This window comes from Bos mutus, chromosome 14 (assembly GCF_027580195.1).
Source record: "Bos mutus isolate GX-2022 chromosome 14, NWIPB_WYAK_1.1, whole genome shotgun sequence".
NCBI lineage: Eukaryota > Metazoa > Chordata > Mammalia > Artiodactyla > Bovidae > Bos > Bos mutus.
The window spans coordinates 51,722,602-51,741,574 of NC_091630.1; the positions used below are offsets into that span (position 1 = coordinate 51,722,602).

General features: G+C 38.8%; 1 protein-coding gene across 1 annotated transcript in view; it reads right to left on the reverse strand.

Moving 5' to 3' along the window:
• The window catches only part of DNAJC5B (DnaJ heat shock protein family (Hsp40) member C5 beta), a 54,655-nt gene extending 37,503 nt beyond the window's left edge, over positions 1–17,152 (reverse strand). The window contains exon 1 of the mRNA XM_005892948.2: positions 17,034–17,152. Within this exon, the coding sequence (XP_005893010.1) occupies positions 17,034–17,152 (119 nt within the window). The remainder of the gene's footprint in view (positions 1–17,033) is intronic.
• Positions 17,153–18,973: the final 1,821 nt, after the last annotated feature.

The following is an 18,973-nucleotide window of genomic DNA, read 5'->3' on the forward strand; positions in this document are numbered from 1 at the left end:
TATTAAACAACTTCCCAATACCTCCTCCCTGGAAACCACAATTCTGTGTTGTTTCTGTGAACTTGACTGCTTTAGACAGAAATTTGTTTTTGTTTTGTTTAACATATAGATGAATTACTAGCTTCAAAGCTATCTAACACTTTCTCAACAGCTTTGTTGGAATGCTATCATGCTACTAATTATTTGATGCTTTTTCCCCCTATGGTAAATAGTTAAGCGCATCGTACAACATTAATGGCAAAGCATTATACACATACAACATAAAGTTATGGCAATTTGATCTCTATTAAAACATTTAAGCCTGTTCTTTTCGTTTTTTTATTTTGTATTTTTCTTCAGGACTTATTTCATTTTATAACTGGAAGTTTGTAACTTTGGACCATCTCAACCCACTTCACCCAGCCCCAGCGTCCACTCTTACAACCACCAGTCTGCTGTCTGTATCTATGAGTTTGGGGGGTTTTTTAGATTCTACGTTTAAGTGAGATCACACATTTTTTTGTCTTTGAGTTTTTCACTTAGCATAATGCCCTCGAGGTCTATTCATGTTGTCAGAAACGGCAAGCTTTCTCTCTTTTTCATGCCTGAATAATATTCTCTTGAATATATACCACATTTTCTTTATCCATTTATCCATTGAAGGACACTTGGGTTGTTTCCATGTCTTGACTACTATAAATAGTGCTGCAGTTAACATGGGTACAGATATCCTTTCAAGTTAGTGTTTTTGCTTTCTTTAGATAAATATTGAGAAGTAGAATTGCTGGATCAGATGGTAGTTCTATTTTTAATTTTTTTTAAGAACCACTATACTGTTTTCCCTAGTGGCTACACCAAATTTTATTTCCACTGCATAAGAATTCCCTTTTCTCCACGTCCTCGCCAACAGTTGTTATTTCTTATCTTTTTGAAAACAGTCCTCCTAACAGGTGTGAGGTGGTATTTCCTTATGGTTTTGATTTGCATTTCCGTGATGACCGGTGATGTTGAGCACCCTTTCATGTGCCTGTTGGCCATCTGCACTTCCTCCTTGCAACAAAGTCTATTCAGTTCTTCTGCCCACTTTTCAATCAGGTTGTTTATTTCTTTGATGTTGAGTTGTATGATATATGCAGTTGTTTTTTAAATCAGGTGGGAAAAAATAGGAATTGCAAACAGATTAATTTGTTTTCTATATTTACCTATGAAGTTACTTTTATTGGTGTCCACTAAGTCTTCATGTGGATTCAAGTTACTGACTAGTGTATTTGCATTTCAGCCTGAAGGACTCCTTTTAGGATTTCTTATAGGGGAAGTCTACTAATGACACAGTTATTTATTTATCTAGAAACATCTTGATTTCTCTTTCATTTTTGAGGGATTATTTTGGTAAATATAGAATTATTGGTTGACATATATATTTTTTCAGCCTTTGAATATATTGGTCTACTGCCTTCTGGCCTCATAGTTTATAGTGAGAAATCAGTTGTTGATCTCATTGAGGACTGTTTATAAATGATTCATTTTTCTCTCATTGCTTTCAACATACTATTTGGCTTTGAATAGTGGTTTATGAGGTATCTCAGTGAGGATTTTCTTGAGTTTATCTAATTAGAAATTATGGAATTTCTTGGATATGTAGATTAATTTTTTTTTAATTTGGAAATTTTTAGCCATTATTTCTTCAAATATTCTTCTTTCCCCTTTCTCTTTCTTCTCTTCTCTGGGACTCATATGTATATGTTGGTGTGCATGATGGTATATGTGGAGAAATTGATCTATCTTCAACTTCATTGGTTCTTTCTTCTGCCTGCTCATATCTACTATTAAATTCTCTAGTGAATTTTTCATTTTAGTTATTGTAATTTTCAGCTAACTCTGGAATTTCTATTTTTGTTCATTTATATAATTTTTGTTATTAATATTCAGTATGTGATGAGATACCATTTTCATCTTTCCTTTAGTTCTTCAGATAAGATTTTCTTTATCCTTTGACATATTAGCTTATTTAAAGTCTTTGTCTAACATGTCCAAATTTGGAGCTTTCTCGGGGACAGGTGCTATTGATTATTTTTCACCCTGCATATGGGCCTTATTATCTTGCTTTTTGTTTTTGCATGGCTCATAATATTTTGTTTTGAAAACTGGACATTTTGAATAGTATAATCTGGCAACTGTACATATCAGATTCTGTTCTTTCTCTATGGTTTTCCGTTGTTAACTTGTGGTAGTTATTGTTTAGTAACATTTCCAACCTAGTTTTATCAAGTCTGTATTCTTAGTCATGTATGGCCACTGAAGTCTCTATTCCATTAGCTTGATGATCAGATAAGGATTAAACCAATTTTCTTACACATTTGGAACCAAAGATCACTCAGTCTTTGCAGATGGGCTCTGTGTGTGTCTCTTAGGACACACCTTAAGCACTCAGCTAGGCAGTTTACAACTGTGCCTTATAACAGCCTTCACTTCCTGCTTGCACATCTCTTCAAGGTCAGCCAGAAGTGAGACCCTAGGGCTTTCTTGGGTCTTTTCTGAGCATATGCAGAGCCCTGAGCATGAGAGTAGCTTATAGATTCCCAGAAATATGTCAGAGCTTTCCAAAGCCCTTTTTCCCCAAAGCATCTCATTCCTCAGCCTTTCCTCCCAAGTTTCTTTAGTGAGTCTACTGTTACCCCAACTGTTAGCCTTACTTCAGGCAGCAATGACTACAAATTTGCCCATAAATGTTTTCAACAAATCCCCCCCCCCCACTCCTTTTCATGGCAACTTTAGCACTGGATGAGTTTTGATTTAGGTGAGATGAAACAAACCTCTTAAATAGGTCTTCCTGAAAGCCACCAGACAGATCATCCACTGACAGTTATTTGCAAATGAAGTCCTTCCTGCTTCTTGTAGTACCAGGACTACCATGAATGCAGGCAGTTTATTTTCAAGGTTACAACTGAGCACAGGAGCAAGTTGTGGGACTAGGATAATTTAAAATGCCATGAAATTCACTGTTCTTCCCATGATTCAACTTAGTTAAAAATAAGTACACCCCAGTTGCCACAAGCTTTTGTACACTTTCCAGATTCTGAAAAGGTTGATTCTAATAGTTTTGATAGTTGAAAAATCTTTCAGATTTTTAGTTGTTTTTATGGTGAAGCAGACTTTAGGAGTCCCTTATTCAACTATTTCCAGTGATATCATCACTTATCAATAGTTTTAATACATATACGAATTTCAGTAAAATGCATTTTTAAAGTTTATAGAAAACATTTCTTTGAAAGTATACTTTTATACTTTACGCTTCTGTTTCAAGAATACTGATAGACAAAGCAGATTTAAGGAACATTTTGGCACCTAAAAGATGTAGCAACGTCCAATGAGGAAAACAATGTTAGTTTTGTACCATCATACTCTTGCTTTTGTAGCTCAGTCGGTAAAAGAATCTGCCTGCAATGCAGGAGACCTGGGTTCGATTCCTGGGTCAGGAAGATCCCCTGGAGAAGGAAATGGCAATCCACTCCAGTATCCTTGCCTGGAAAATCCCATAGACAGAGGAGCCTGGCAGGCTACAGTCCACGGGGTTGCAAGAGTCGGACATGACTTAGCGACTAAACCACCAAACCACCACTCTTGCTTTCACATTTACATCTACATAATTTCTTTCACGGAGAAGGCAATGGCACCTTACTCCAGTACTCTTGCCTGGAAAATCCCATGGACGGAGGAGCCTGGTGGGCTGCAGTCCATGGGGTCGCTGAGTTGGACATGACTGAGCGACTTCACTTTCACTTTTCACTTTCATGCATTGGAGAAGGAAATGGCAACCCACTCCAGTGTTCTTGCCTGGAGAATCCCAGGGACGGGGGAGCCTGGTGGGCTGCCGTCTATGGGATCACACAGAGTCGGACACGACTGAAGTTACTTAGCAGTAATTTCTTTCAATTGCTATATTGTGTTTTTTGGCTTGAGGACCATTGCTCAAGCCGCCAGGAAAACAAGCATTGCTTTGTCATACTGATTTACTCATTTATACTTTTCATGCCTGTATTTATTTGTACTTAGTCACTCAATCATGTCGTACGCTTTATGGCCCCATGGACCATAGCCTGCCATGCTCCTCTGTCCATGGAATTTTCCAGAAGAATACTGACGTGGATTACCACTTCCTATTCCAGGGCATCTTCCCCACCTGGGGATAGAACCAGCATCTCCTGCATTGCAGGCGGCTTCTTTTACTGCTGACCAACAGGGAAGCCAGTGTAAATTGTTCTAAAATTGGTGTAATTTGTCCTAAAATTAAGTCTGCATTAAGTTTCTTGTGGAAGACTTCTCTAATCCTTGGTCCACATCAGCCTTGTTATATACTCTCATGGAACTATCCTTTTTTCCTTTAGATCTCCTTATCTTATCAGTAATTACACACTCATTTTTGTCACCATTTGATTAATTCTTGTCTCCTCCATTAGGTTACATGAGATCAGTGACTATGGTTTGCTTAGAATTGTACCCCCAGAACCTACCATAATGCCTGGAACAGAAATGAATAATGGCATGAAGCATTCACTTTCATTAAATGATTGATATGAATTCTATGCTCAAATTAATCTATTCCCCTGCACCACAATTTCCCTTGTTTTGCTTGTTGTTTAATATGTATCTTTTAAACCTTACTAAATCTAACTCTTTATAAGTTAACCTCTTTAAATGGCACAAAATTTGTATTTACAGATATGTATCAATTAGAGAAAGCAATGGCATTAGAGAAAAAGACATTAGAGAAAGAAATGGCAACCCACCCCAGTATTCTTGCCTGGAAATCCCATGGACACAAGAGTCAGACACAACTTAGTGACTAAACCACTACCACCATCAGTAGACATAGATACAGAAATCAGTTCAGTTCAGTCACTCAGTCATGTCCAACTCTTTGAGACCCCATGGACTGCAGCACGACAGGCTTCCCTGTCCATCACCAACTCCCGGAGTTCATTTCCATTGAGTTGGTGATGCCATCCAACCATCTCATCCTCTATTGTGCCCTTCTCCTCCCACCTTCATCTTTCCCAGCATCAGGGTCTTTTCCAATGAGTCAGTTCTTCACAGCAGGTGGTCAAAGTGTTAAAGCTTCAGCATCAGTCCTTCCAATGAATATACAGGACTGATTTCCTTTAGGGCTAGCTGGTTTGAGCTCCTTGCTGTCCAAGGGACTCTCAAGAGTCTTCTCCAACACTACAGTTCAACAGCATCAGTTCTTTGGTGCTCAGCTTTCTTTATGGTCCAACTCTCACATCCATACTTGACTACTGGATTACTACCATATGGACTACTACTATAGCTTTGATTATACAGACCTTTGTCAGTGAAGTAATGTCTCTGCTTTTTAATATTCTATAGGTTGATTATAGCTTTTCTTCCAGGGAGCAAGCGTCTTTTAATTTCATGGCTGCGGTCATCATCTGCAGTGATTTTGGAGACCAAGAAAATAAAGTCTCTCACTGTTTCCATTGTTTCCCCATCTATTTGCCATGAAGTGATGGGACCAGATACCATGATCTTAGTTTTTTTGTTTGTTTGTTTGTTTTACTTTGATTTTATTTTATTTTTAAACTTTACATAATTGTATTAGTTTTGCCAAATATCAAAATGAATCCACCGCAGGTATACATGTGTTCCCCATCCTGAACCCTCCTCCCTCCCCATACCATCCCTCTGGGTCGTCCCAGTGCACTAGCCCCAAGCATCCAGTATCATGATCTTAGTTTTTTGAATGTTGAATTTTAAGCCAACTTTTTCACTCTCCTCTTTCACTTTCATCAGGAGGTTCTTTAGTTCCTCTTTGCTTTCTACCATAAGGGTGGTGTCATCTGCATATCTGCGGTTATTGATATTTCTCCCTGCAATCTTGATTCTAGCTTGTACTTCATCCAACCCAGCATTTCACATGGTGTACTCTGCATACAAGTGAAATAAGCAAGGTGACAATATATAGCCTTAACATATTCCTTTCCCTATTTGGAACCAGTCTGTTGTTCCATATTCAGTTCTAACTGTTGCTTCTTGACCTGCATACAGATTTCTCAGGAGGCAGGTCAGGTGGTCTGGTATTCCCATCTCTTTCAGAATTTTCCACAGTTTGTTTGGATCCATACAATCAAAGGTGTTAGTGTAGTCAATGAAGCAGAAATAGGTGTTTCTCTGGAACTCTTTTGCTTTTTCTATGATCCAATAGATGATGGAAATTTGATCTCTGGTTCCTCTGCCTTTTCTAAATCCAGTTTAAACACTTGGAAGTTCTCATTTCCAGTACTTTTGAAGGCTGGCTTGGAGAATTTTGAGCATTACTTTACTAGCATGTGAGATGAGTGCAATTGTGCAGTAGTTTGAGCATTCTTTGGCATTGCCTTTCTTTGGGATTGGAATGAAAACTGACCTTTTCCAGTCCTGAGGCCACTGCTGAGTTTTCCAAATTTGCTGGCATATTGAGTGCAACACTTTCACAGCATCATCTTTTAGGATCTGAAATAGCTCAGCTGGTATTCCATCATGGTGAGAGATGAATATACATATCTAGATATAGAAATAGATATGTATATTCATCTCTCACAGTGTAATATAATAAGTATTCAAAAGTAAACAGGTATTGAGTGAATGAGTGAGTGGGGAAAAAAATCATTGATCATAATGATTCTAGAGCCCAAGAATAATCAAAATAGATGCTGCATGAAGAATGAAGAGAATCAAGTTAGTTCAACTTGATCAAGTTATATCAAGTTCAACTAAGAGGAAGAACCAAGAGGATCTGCTACAGGAGAAGGGAAGTTCTTACTGACCTGGAGGATCACTCTGGCATAGCCTCATCTACTCTTCTTTTCAGTGGAAGGTTTTAGAATTCAGGAAGCAAATTAGTGCTTGATAGAGATTAATTTCAATTTATTTTGTGAGCTTGAATCATCACTTTGCCTTGTAAATATTTACAATTCTTCTATTAGCTATGCACTCCCCTGACATTTAAACTTTATTCATAAGCACCTCTATTATGACCTGTAATTGCTGATAAAGATGGGTAAAAGCACCACATATTGGGGTTACCACAGATCTCTATGGAAATGACAATCTTTCCTGCCTCTTGTGAAACACCATTTGCCTCACTTCGGTCTTGGCTGAGGCAACTCACCTCTTCAGAGGTGGAAGACAATTTCCAGAAAGTTCCAGGTGAAGTTGAATGAAACAGAAGAATCAACTGAGTCCGTGCTACCTTGGGAACCAAGATTTTGGTACCTTGTCTACAAGGAGAAATTAAGCTCATCCATGGACAAAGAGACCCAGGTGCTAACGTACAAATGATTCATTCTGATTCTGTGGTTCTCTGAGGACTTAAGAAAGAGCTCAGTCTTTGATTTCTCCTCTAGTTGGCCAACCATGTGTTAGGCTCTTGTGCATAAACACCATGGAGACCAAGCAGCCTTCTTTTCGACCATCTTAAGTTTGTTTTTACCTAACTTCACATGAGTGAAGTTAGTACACATGTAGTAACTTCACATCAGTGTACACATCAGTGTAAATAAAAACTACCGTTTAAGTTACAGATGAGATTGTGACTACTCAAGACTTAGATTCTCTAAATTGCACAGCTGGCTCTATTTTCTAGTTTTCCATTCACTATTGTCTGTCTCCTCCTTCACCAGCTTCCTAACTCAAAAATGTTGTTGGTTCAGAGGTGCTGCTTAAATTAGGCAAGAGGGAAAAGCATGTCTGTTTAAAGCTGCAGCAAATATGAGAAAGATGGGTGAATACTTAACCATTCCGGGTGTATCCAAACTTTAAAAGATTAACTCAAGTAAGTCTTCTTCAGACAGCTTGAAAAAGGGGGAGTAAAGACTTTTAGGAAGTGGGAGAATGGGGGGAAATCTTCCTTCATCTTATGAAACCCTGTTGGGATCAAGTGACATGACCCAGTTATGGGAAAATTGGATTAAATAAGGCTTAGACTTCAAACTCCTGGGAATTATGGTGGCTGAGATGGTAAAGAATCTACCTGCAATGATCTGAGTTTGATCCCTGGGTTGGGAAGATCCCCTGGAGAAGGAAATGGCAACCCACTCCAGTATTCTTGCCTGGAGAATCCGATGGACAGAGGAGCTACAGTCCATAGGGTCGCAAAGAGTCAGACATGACTGAGTGACTAACACTTTTTTTCACTTTTTCAGACTTCAGACTCTTAAGAGTTATTACACTCCATGATACCAAAAGCAGATTTATTTCATAAGGAAGGCCCTGGATAAGACTCATGGCACAAACCTGAAACTACCACAACATTGTTAATTGGCTATACCCCCAATATAAAATAAAAAGTTCAACGTTTGAAAAAAAAAAGACTCATAGCATAATCTCATTCCATGATGTGGCACTTTTTACATGGTACAGAAACTCACCTTATGCTAGATAAATGGTTTTTGAACAGTAGCACCAAATAGCAGGATAATTTCAGACTTTTAAGGATAATGAGAGTATCTGTCCATTCATAATAGTACCTGGTACATTAATTGTGGTTTTCCACAAAGGGCTCCATGCACTTTGAAAAAATGATCTCTTCACAAAGTCTCAGTGAGGCAAGAGCTTTTGGTACATTGTGGCTTGACGCAGTAGAAACCTTCCTCTTGTCATACTCCTTGATGTCCTTTGAGAAAGCTGGGGGCTCCAATTTATCAGGTGACTAATGAAACATGACTGTACTCATAATGCAGGAAAAACAATGATATGGGGAAAAGAGACGGTTTATTCACAGAAAAGTTCTAGGACAAAGATTTCTAAATAGACCTAGAAAGGGACTGAGAGAGATCTGTGAGGCTTCTGTCTATGATACTCTCTTAAAAATAAAGAGCTAAAGATATTGATAATTTCCCATCCAACTCTGTACCCCCTCTCTTTGAGAACATTACCACTTCTCCTTCCCATAGAGTTGGATCCCACAGTCCTTGCTAAGTGGTAATGGGGATTTGTGATTTCAGATCTCTAGTCTGAGCCAGGCATGCGTGGGTGAGCATCTGATCTAGCTGAGCCCATTAGCTACTTGCTCAGGAATTGAGAATTGGGACCTAGCAAAGCTGAAAAGTGGATAAGAACCAAAACAGTTCTCCTCTTCCCACCTCTGTCTACCTTTATGGGACTATGGAAAACATTCTGTTTCCTTCTCTGAGAAGCTCTAAGTTGGTTTAAAAAGGAAGCCTTGATGGAAAACAACCTAAATATCCATTGACAGAGAAAGGATTCATTCACCGTTTGGCTATACAGCACTGTGAAAACAATGAAACTGCCTTATGAACTGATCATTTCTTAGAATGATCTCCAAGATATATTAGAAAAGAATGCAACACACAAGATAGGAATGATAGTACATCACCATTTGTATAACAAGAAAGGGAAAATTTAACATACTTAGACCATTTACATTTAATTACTAATACGTAAGTCCGTCATTTTACCAGTTGATTTCTGCTTGTTTCCTCTATTTCTCATTTCCCCATTTCCCTTTTCTTGTCTTCCTGGGCATTATTTGAACATTTTTAAGGATTCCATCTTGATTTACTTGTAGTACTTTTTGGAGTCTATTAATTTGTCCACTCTTTTTAGTGGTTGGGTATATATTTATCACAGTCTACTGATAGCAGTGTTTTACCAATTTGAGTGATGTGCAGAAGCTTTACTCCCATTTAGATCCCATTATCCTCTCCACTGTAAATGTCATTGTCTTGAATATCAAATGGTGCTAAAAGATTTTTATGGGTTTTTCAGGTAGCTCAGATGGTAAAGAATCTGGCTGCAATTCAGGAGACCTGGGTTTGATCCCTGGGTTGGGAAGATCTCCTGTAGGAGGGCATGGCAACCCGCTCCAGTATTCTTGCCTGGAGAATCACATGTAGAGAGGAGCCTGGCAAACTATAGTCCATGGGGTCGCAAAGAGTTGGACACAACTGAATGACTAAGCACACATAATTTTTATACCAATCATAATACATAATTTTAAAAACTTATGAGAAGGTAGTCAATTGTATTTACCCATATTTCTGTAGTCCCTGGGGTTGCAAACAGTCGGACTGAGCAACTGAACAACAACAGTATTTCTGTGTCCTTCATGTTCTTTCTTCCTTTCAGATCCAAGATTCCTTCTTTTATCATTTTTTTTTCTTTTGAAGAACACCCTTTAGCCATTCTTTGAGTAGATCTGCTAGTGATTAATTGTTTTAGTTTTCCTTAATCTGAGAATGACTTCAATTCCTGAAGTATATAATGGGAAAGACTAGAGATCTCTTCAAGAAAATTAGAGATACCAAGGGAACATTTCATGCAAAAATGGGCACAATAAAGGACAGAAATGATATGGACCTAACAGAAGCAGAAGATCTCAAAGGAGGTGGCAAGAATACACAGAAATAGCCAAAAAATATTTTCATAACCCAGATAATCACAATGGTATGATCACTCACCTAGAGCCAGACAGCTTGGAATGTAAAGTCAAGTGGGCCTTAGGAAGCATCACCACAAACAAAGCCAGTGGAGGTGATGGAATTCCAGTTGAGCTATTTCAAATAGAAGATGATGCTGTGAAAGTGCTGCACTCAATATGCCAGCAAATTTGGAAAACTCAGCAGTGGCCACAGAACTGGAAAAGTTCAATTTTCATTCCAATCCCAAAGAAAGGCAATGCCAAAGAATGCTCAAATTACCACACAGTTGCATTCATCTCATACACTAGTAAAATAATGCTCAAAATTCTCCAAGCCAGTCTTTAACAGCACATGAACCATGAACTTCCAGATGTTCAAGCTGGATTTAGAAAAGGCAGAGGAACCAGAAATCAAATTGCCAACATCCATTGGATCATAGAAAAAGCAAGAGAGTTCCAGAAAAACATCTACTTCTGCTTTACTGATTATGCCAAACAAACTGTGGAAAATTCTTCAAGAGATGGGATAGCCAGACCACCTGACCTGCCTCTTGAGAAATCTGTATGCAGGTCAGGAAGCAATAGTTAGATCTGAACATGGAACAACAGACTGGTTCCAAATAGGAAAAGGAGTACGTCAAGGCTGTATATTGCCACCCTGCTTATTTAACTTATATGCAGAGTACATCATGAGAAATGCTGGGCTGGATGAAGCACAAGCTGGAATCAAGATTCCCAGGAGAAATATCAATAATCTCAGATGTGCAGATGACACTACCCTTATGGCAGAAAGTGAAGAAGAACTAAAGACCCTCTTGATGAAAGTGAAAGAGGAGAGTGAAAAGGTTGGCCTAAAAGTCAACATTCAGAAAACTAAGATCATGGCATCTGGTCCCATCACTTCATGGGAAATCAATGGGAAAACAGTGGAAACAGTGTCGGACTTTATTTTCTTGGGCTCCAAAATCACTGCAGATGGTGATGACTGCAGCCATGAAATTAAAAGACACTTACTCCCTGGAAGAAAATCTATGACCAACCTAGACAGCATATTAAAAAGCAGAGACATTACTTTGCCAACAAAGGTCCGTCTAGTCAAGGCTATGGTTTTTCCTGTGGTCATGTATGGATGTGAGAGTTGGACTGTAAAGAATGCTGAGCACTGAAGAATTGATGCTTTTGAACTGTGGTGTTGGAGAAGACTCTTGAGAGTCCCTTGGACTGCAAGGAGATCCAACCAGCCCATCCTAAAGGAAATCAGTCCTGAATATTCATTGGAAGGATTGATGCTGAAGCTGAGACTCCAGTGCTTTGGCCACCTGATTCAAAGATCTGATTCACCAAAAAAAAAAAAAACAAAGATCTGATTCATTTGAAAAGACCCTGATGCTGGGAAAGATTGAAGGAGGGAGGAGAAGGGGACGACAGAGGATAAGATGGCTGGATGGCATCACTGACTCGATGGACATGAGTTTGAGTAAACTCTGGGAGTTGCTGATGGACAGGGAAGCCTTGAGAACTGCAGTCCATGGGGTCGCAAAGAGTTGGACACGACTGAGCGACTGAACTGACTGACTGAATGATAGTTTCACCAGACATAGAATTCACAGTTCTTTAAGCATTTGAAAACTATCGTATCACTTCTTTCTGGTCATTATTATTTCAGATGAGAAATCTGCTGTCATTTGAATTACTGTTCCCATACAGGTATTATGTCATTTCTCTGTCTGCTTTTAAGATAGTTTCTTTGTCTTTAGTTTTCAAAGGTTTAATTATGATGTATCTTGGCATGAATTTGTTTAGATTTATTCTACTTGAGATGCACTTAACCTCTTGAATTATAGGTTTGTATAATTTGCCAAATTTGGGGAATTTTCAGTCATTATTTCTTTGAATACTCATTCCGTGCCACTCTTTCTCCTCCCCTTCTAGGACACCAGTGCTGTAAAAGTTGGGTCTTTTGTTAATGGCCTCACAGTTTCCTGTGACTGTCTGTTTTCAGTTTATTTTCTTTCTGCTGTTCAGATTGCATATATTCTGTTGATCCGTCCTCCATTGATTCTGTTCTCTGTTATCCCACTCTACTACTAAGCTCATCCAGTTAGTTGTATTATTTCTATGGTTTTTCAGTTCTTTAATTTCCATTTGGTTCTTTTTTATTACTTCTATTTCTTTGCTGAAATTTCTTTTTTTTTTTTCACTTGGTTCAAGAGATTTGCAATTGCTTATTGAATCTTTTTTGATGGTTACTCTAGGATGCCTAGATAATTCCAATAACTGGTTCATCTCTGTGTGGGAGTAAGGTGGTTATCTTTTCTCATGCAAGTTGGGATTTCCTTCTTTCCTTGTGTACAATGAGTGATTTTAATCTAGACACTTTGGCTATTATGTTATGAGACTCTGGTTTCTATTTTTTTTTAAGTAAAACACTATAGTTTAAAAAACATTTATTTATTTATTATTTTTGCCTATGCTGGGTCTTTGTTGCTGTCCGGGCTTTTTTTCTAGTTGCCGTGTGCGGGCTTCTCAGTGCTGTGGCTTCTCTTGTGGAGCACCAGCTCTGCTGTAGTTGCCATGCACTGACTCAGCAGCTGTGGCTCATGGTCGTGCCCTGTGGCATGTGGGATCTTCCCACCCCAGGGATCAAACCAGAGTCCCCTGCACTGCAAGGCAGATTCTTAACCATGGGACCACCAGGGAAGCCCCTCTGGGTCCTATTTAAATGTTTTACTTGAACAGTCAGTCACTTTGTTAGAGTTTAGCTTGCAGGTCCTAGCCTACTTTTGTGGTCAGTGGTTCCAATGACAATCTAATTTTCAGACCCTAATGGTGTTGTTTTGGTCAGCTTGGTCTGTCTCCTGCCTCTGGGGACCCTACTGGTGCTCGTTGGTTCTAGATGAAGAAGTGAAAGGAGCCTCCCCAGTCTGGGTGCCTTGGTGCCTCTAGGTGGGGAAAGAGAATCTCCCGGGGCAGGGACAAAAACACTTCCTGGGCTGGGTGTTTGTTGTGGCAGAATCCCTCGTTGTTAATTTCCCCTGTAAAGTGGGGTCTCTGGTGAGAGAGGGGAGTCTCAGGCTGGGGAAAGCCCTCTGTCTGGCTGTTGTTAGGGAGACATTCACTGGGTCCCCTGGCCGTTTCTGTGGGGATTGCCTCGAGCTGCTGGCAGGGCTCCCGTTCAGTCTGGAGGATGTGTAGGACCACCTGGCTGCCTTGCATTGCTACAGTGGGTGTCGGGAAAGGCCAGGCCTGGCTTACCTTCCCTTAGATGTGGAGTCGTCAGAGGCCTTGTCACAGTGTTGTTCCTTTGCTCCTGTGGTCCCTAACTAATTTGCCTTTTCTTCTTCCTTCTACCTTTCGAAGGTTCTCTTTTTTTGTCTGAGTTATTTCCAAAGCTTTTTGTCATGTTTCGCGTGAGGAACTGGGAGAGACAGGCCTATAACCATCTTGCCTAGACCAGAAGGTCTCTATATATGCTTATATAGGCATAAGATCTCTCTGTAGAAGGGTACACAAGGAATTGTTTTCCTGGGGAGGGAACCTGGGGGCTATGAGGTAGGAAGGAGACTTTTTTCTTGCATACCTGTTTATGTGTTCTTCCCTGATGGCTCAGACAGTAAAGCATCTGCCTGCAATGTAGGGGACCTAGGTTTGATCCCTGGGTCAGGGAGATCCTCTGGAGAAGGGCATGGAAACCCACTCCTGTATTCTTGCCTAGAGAATTCTACGGACAGAGGAGCCTGATGGGCTACAGTTCATGGAGTCACAAAGAGTCTGACACGACTGAGCAACTAACACTTTCATTTTATGTGATCTCATGTTAATCAGGTGAATATATTATGTATTCAAAAACAAAATAAAATTTCTAGCTCAACCTTATTCAAGAGCACAACCAAGGATTACAACAGCGGTCAAGCGGCGTATAGATTCAACAGTTGGTAATTTTATTAAACTTCAGTGCCTTTTAATTTCACTGTATTGTCACTGCTTTGATCCAGATCCCTGAATATAAGAATAATATTCTCAGTGGATTTTTCAGCCTGCTCATACATTTTGAATAACTAGCAGAATACAAATGTGTAATTTAGTTAGAAGGAGAGACTTTTGGCAGCATACTAGTATCCTAATCAGCTGAAAAAATAATATTTGTATGACATTAAAACAAAATTAATAGGAAGACACTGATTACATGAAGAGACTTTAGGTTGTAATGATTAAACTTGCAAACTACTCAGCATAATTAGTGCCTTAATTAGGATATGACCTGAAATTTCAGTTTACAAAATAAAGGCAATTAAAAGTCACATTTGTAAAGTGGGCTCTAGAACTTACAGTTAGACATCACTTTTTTTCTCATTTTAGGAAGCATCTTTGTAGGTATTATGCTTATTGTGCATTTGCTTTGATTCCTAGTCTCACCCCCAGCACAATGTCTCAGCCCAGAGCCTTAAAGGTCAAGTTTAATGACCTTTCACCAAGGACATCTACGCACAGGAAGCCGAACAGCTTCTAGCCACACTCCAGGGTAACACTAGGGTGCAATGAAACAGCAAAGACTTTTCTAGCACATTAAGTTAAGTAAACTAGAAGTTTGATATTGACTTTGATCGAAATATACCATTTCACAGAACTATTTGGGTCCAAATGGCAGTTTTCACAGCTGTCATTTATTTTTCAACATGTGCTTCTTGAAGGCATTTCAGGGCCCAGAGCTTACCACATGGTGAAGGTTCTAATCCAAAGTCAAAGAATTTTCCATCAGTAGATAAAAATGGAGAAGTCAATAAATTTTGGTGGGCTAGTGATTTAGGAAAAAAATAATTTGGAATCCTACCTTCATTTCTCATGTCAAAATAAACTCCAAATGGATCAAAGATTGAATATAAAAGCAAAATTATAAATGTACTATAAGAAGATAATGGTTAAATATTTTTATAATATTACAATCAAGAGAGGCTTTTTAATCACAACAGATTAAGCAAAAGCCATAAAGGAAATGACTAACAAATTTGCCTACTTAAAGATTTTAAACTTCCATACAAAAAAAAAAAAAAGTTTTCCTAATTCAAGACCAAATCAAGAAGTAACTGATTAAAATCTGAAACTTTCATTTGTCTTTTGATTCATTTTTCTTCTAAAGGCACAGTTTTATTTTTCAGTAAGTTAGGAAATAATTGGAAATATGCATTACCATTTATGTACAAGGATATTAACTATAGGGTAAAGTAAAAGAATTTACATGTTGAAAAATAGCTCGTGGGACTTCTCCAGTGGTCCAGTGGCTGTCTGCACTCCCAGTGCAGGGAGCCCAGGTTCGATCCCTGGTCAGGGAACTAGATCCCACATGCCACAACTAAGACCCATTGCAGCCAAACAAGTAAGTTAAAATGTTTTTTTAATGGCTTACCTTAAATTAATTAAGTTACAGAATAGCCTAGGTTACAGGCATTAAAAATCACAATATTAAATGGCACCTGTATTCACGATAGATCCTCTTTAAAAAGAAAGCTAATTAGTTGGTGGGAATATCAATTGGTATAGCCACTGTGAAAAACAGTATGGAGATTTCTTAGAAAACTAAAAATAGAACCGCCATATGACCCTGTAATTTCACTCCTAGGTATATATCCGAAAAAAAGCAAAATCTCTGATTCAAAAAGATACTTGCGCCCGGTATAGGGGTGGGAGAGTGGGAGGTGCAAACCACTGAATGTAAGTTAGGCTCAAGGATGTGTTGTACAACACAGGGAATAGCACCAATATTAGTAAGTGTAAATGGAAAGTAACCTTTAAAAACTGTATAAAAATAAAAAATTAAATAAAACAGAGAAAAAAATTATGTTTTCCTAAAATATAAAAGGCACGGATCTGGAAAAAAATTGAAGAATGCAAAAATACAGTAAACTAGTGACTATAACACAAAAGAAGCAGACTCACAGATATAGAGAACAAACTGGTGGTTATCAGAGGCTGAGATGGGGACAATGTAGGGGTTGTATTATCTAGATATTTTTTTAAAGACTGGAAGAAAAATTTCAGTGATTGTCAGTAGAGGTAAAATTATGGATAAATGTTATTATCTTCATTTTTAGTAATTTCCAAATTTTGCAAAATAATTATACTTAATCCTTTTTAAAATTCCTTGACGCTTTTAAGAAAAAGTTATTTCAGTTTTTCCCAAAAAGAGCTAAGTTGGAACTAGATCAGATATGAAAGATCAAAATGGAAGACTTGAAAAGCATAGCACAATACAGCAATTGCAAGAAACCCCCCTTTATTTTTTAAAACCCTCTGCCATATTTGGTGGTGCTATCATGTCAGTTAACCACAATTCCTGGTCATTTGCAGTGTCTGTCTGTCTGTCTGTCTCTCTAACAACATAGGCCTAGAACCCAAGACTACCTTTCCAGCATAAAAGGTATGCTGGAAAGGTATTCTTTCATAAAACCAGCGTCATGCTTTCTGTTCCCAGCTGCTCAGCTGTAGAATAGGGAATGGAACAAGAGTTCCAAAGCTCTGATTAGCAGGCCTCAGCAGGAAGCTTATGTCTCTGAGCCTCACCAATTACAACATAGCTATCACTAGTAGTACAAGGAATGCCATCATTGAACTTCCTCTGTACCTGTAGGTCTTCTTAATTTCTTCATTTGATGCTCCCTTATGCAGACCAAGAATTTCATACAGAGCTTTTCCAGATGTTGACATTGTCCGCTGTCGTTGGTTAGGTATGTTACATGCCATTTTCTCAAACTGCAAAACCAAAGAGGGAGATGGCTGTGAAGGTTATGCATGCCAGATCTCTGAAGGGAAGATAGTTTGTTTCTGAGTGTTTGTAAAATGTTGACCTGAAGTACATCTTTGTGTCAGCTGCAAAAGGAGGGGAGAAAAGGATTAGGAAAGCCAACACTAGAGCTCCAGGTCAGGGTCCTAAGAGCTACACGCAGTCATGCAAATGGAATATGGCTTTGTCCACATGGCTAAATAGAAGCAAGATGTTATCTAAATAGCCAGCTAACTTATAGTTGTTAAAAACCGATCCTCTCAGGTCAGGCATATGTAGATTTTTTTCTGTCAGGATTTTTTTGGTTAGCATTTGTCCTTTTTAAAATATCTTTTCCAAATGTAGCCAACAACGGAAATAATCATCTATTTTACTTTGACTCTATTGGCATAGCCATGGTTAGAGTATGAGTTCTTATAGACAAACAAAAAACTAAAACCCAACATTTTGTAAGTATCAAAAACAAAATAGAACACAACGTTCCTAGTCTCATCTGAGAGCCTGGTTAGACCATCTCTGCAGCTATGGGGTACTGAGTCCCCCCACAGTGCTCATGAGCTCTATATCCAAGATAGCTCCTCTCGCTGTGGTCTGTACAGAAAGGGTTGTGTTGCCCCATGTCCCATGAGCTGCCTTTTGCTGTTTTCTGGCTGTGGGGGGAAGCACGGAGAAGCAAACACACTGGGGCATTCCTGCATCCATCATGTAGTCTTGCCAAGCCTAATGTCTTCACTCGGAATACAAGGATAATAAAGCCCACATCATAAGAGTATCTTAAGGATTTAGAAATAATGCAGATAATGTACTGAGGACATATTGACTTTAAAGAACTATTTCTATTAGCGGAGGCACAGTGTATAATTCAGAGTGTGCATGGCATTCTGCCTATAGGTCTGAATATAGGCCTTGCCATGACCAGCTACATGACTATCCCTATCTATAAATTGGAGACCAAAAAAGTACTTAAATTCATAGAGCTGTCATAAGAATTAAATGAGTTAATATATTTAAAAGATACCAATGTTCATAGCAACATTATTCATAAAAGTCAGATAAATGAAAATGTGGTATATATATACAAAGCAATATTATTCAATTATAAAAAGAAATAAAATTCTGACATATGCTATAATAAAATGAACCTTGAAAACATTAAATGAAATAAGCCAGTCACAAAAGGACAAACATTGTATATGATTCCTCTTATATGAGTACCTAGAACAGGCGATGGTGATGGTTAAATATCACAGAGATTTTACTTCGTGTCATTGAATTGTGCACTTTAAAACAAAATAGTAAACTTTGTTATATTTCATCACAAAAACAAAACAAGATAAAAAACAAAACTACTTAGATTGCAAGCTCCTCTGACCAGAAGTTCCTTGAAAATTATCATCTGTCTTCCAGCTTCGGGCTTTGCGCATCAAGTGCTGTAAGAGTGAATAAATGTGGATGAATGAACGTGCCAGGGCTCAGGAGATGGTGTCAGGGCTGGGGAGACTCTCATGTTCCACACAAGGAGCCCCTGTGACAAGAGTGAAGCTGCAGACCCAAACGGCATATCCCAGGGACGGGTGGGCTTGGTTGAAGCCAACCTTCAAGCTCTGCTCCCACCAGACTAGACTGAACCAACACAGATAAGACCAGAGCCTTCTGGATGTGCCTGGTGGGTTCCAGTGGTCTTAGAGGCCCTTGAGATTCCAGTATGGCACAGCGAGCACTTGTGGTCCTAAGTAATTCAATTAAGAACAGAGTGAAGAACTTTGAAATGTTTTTGTGAG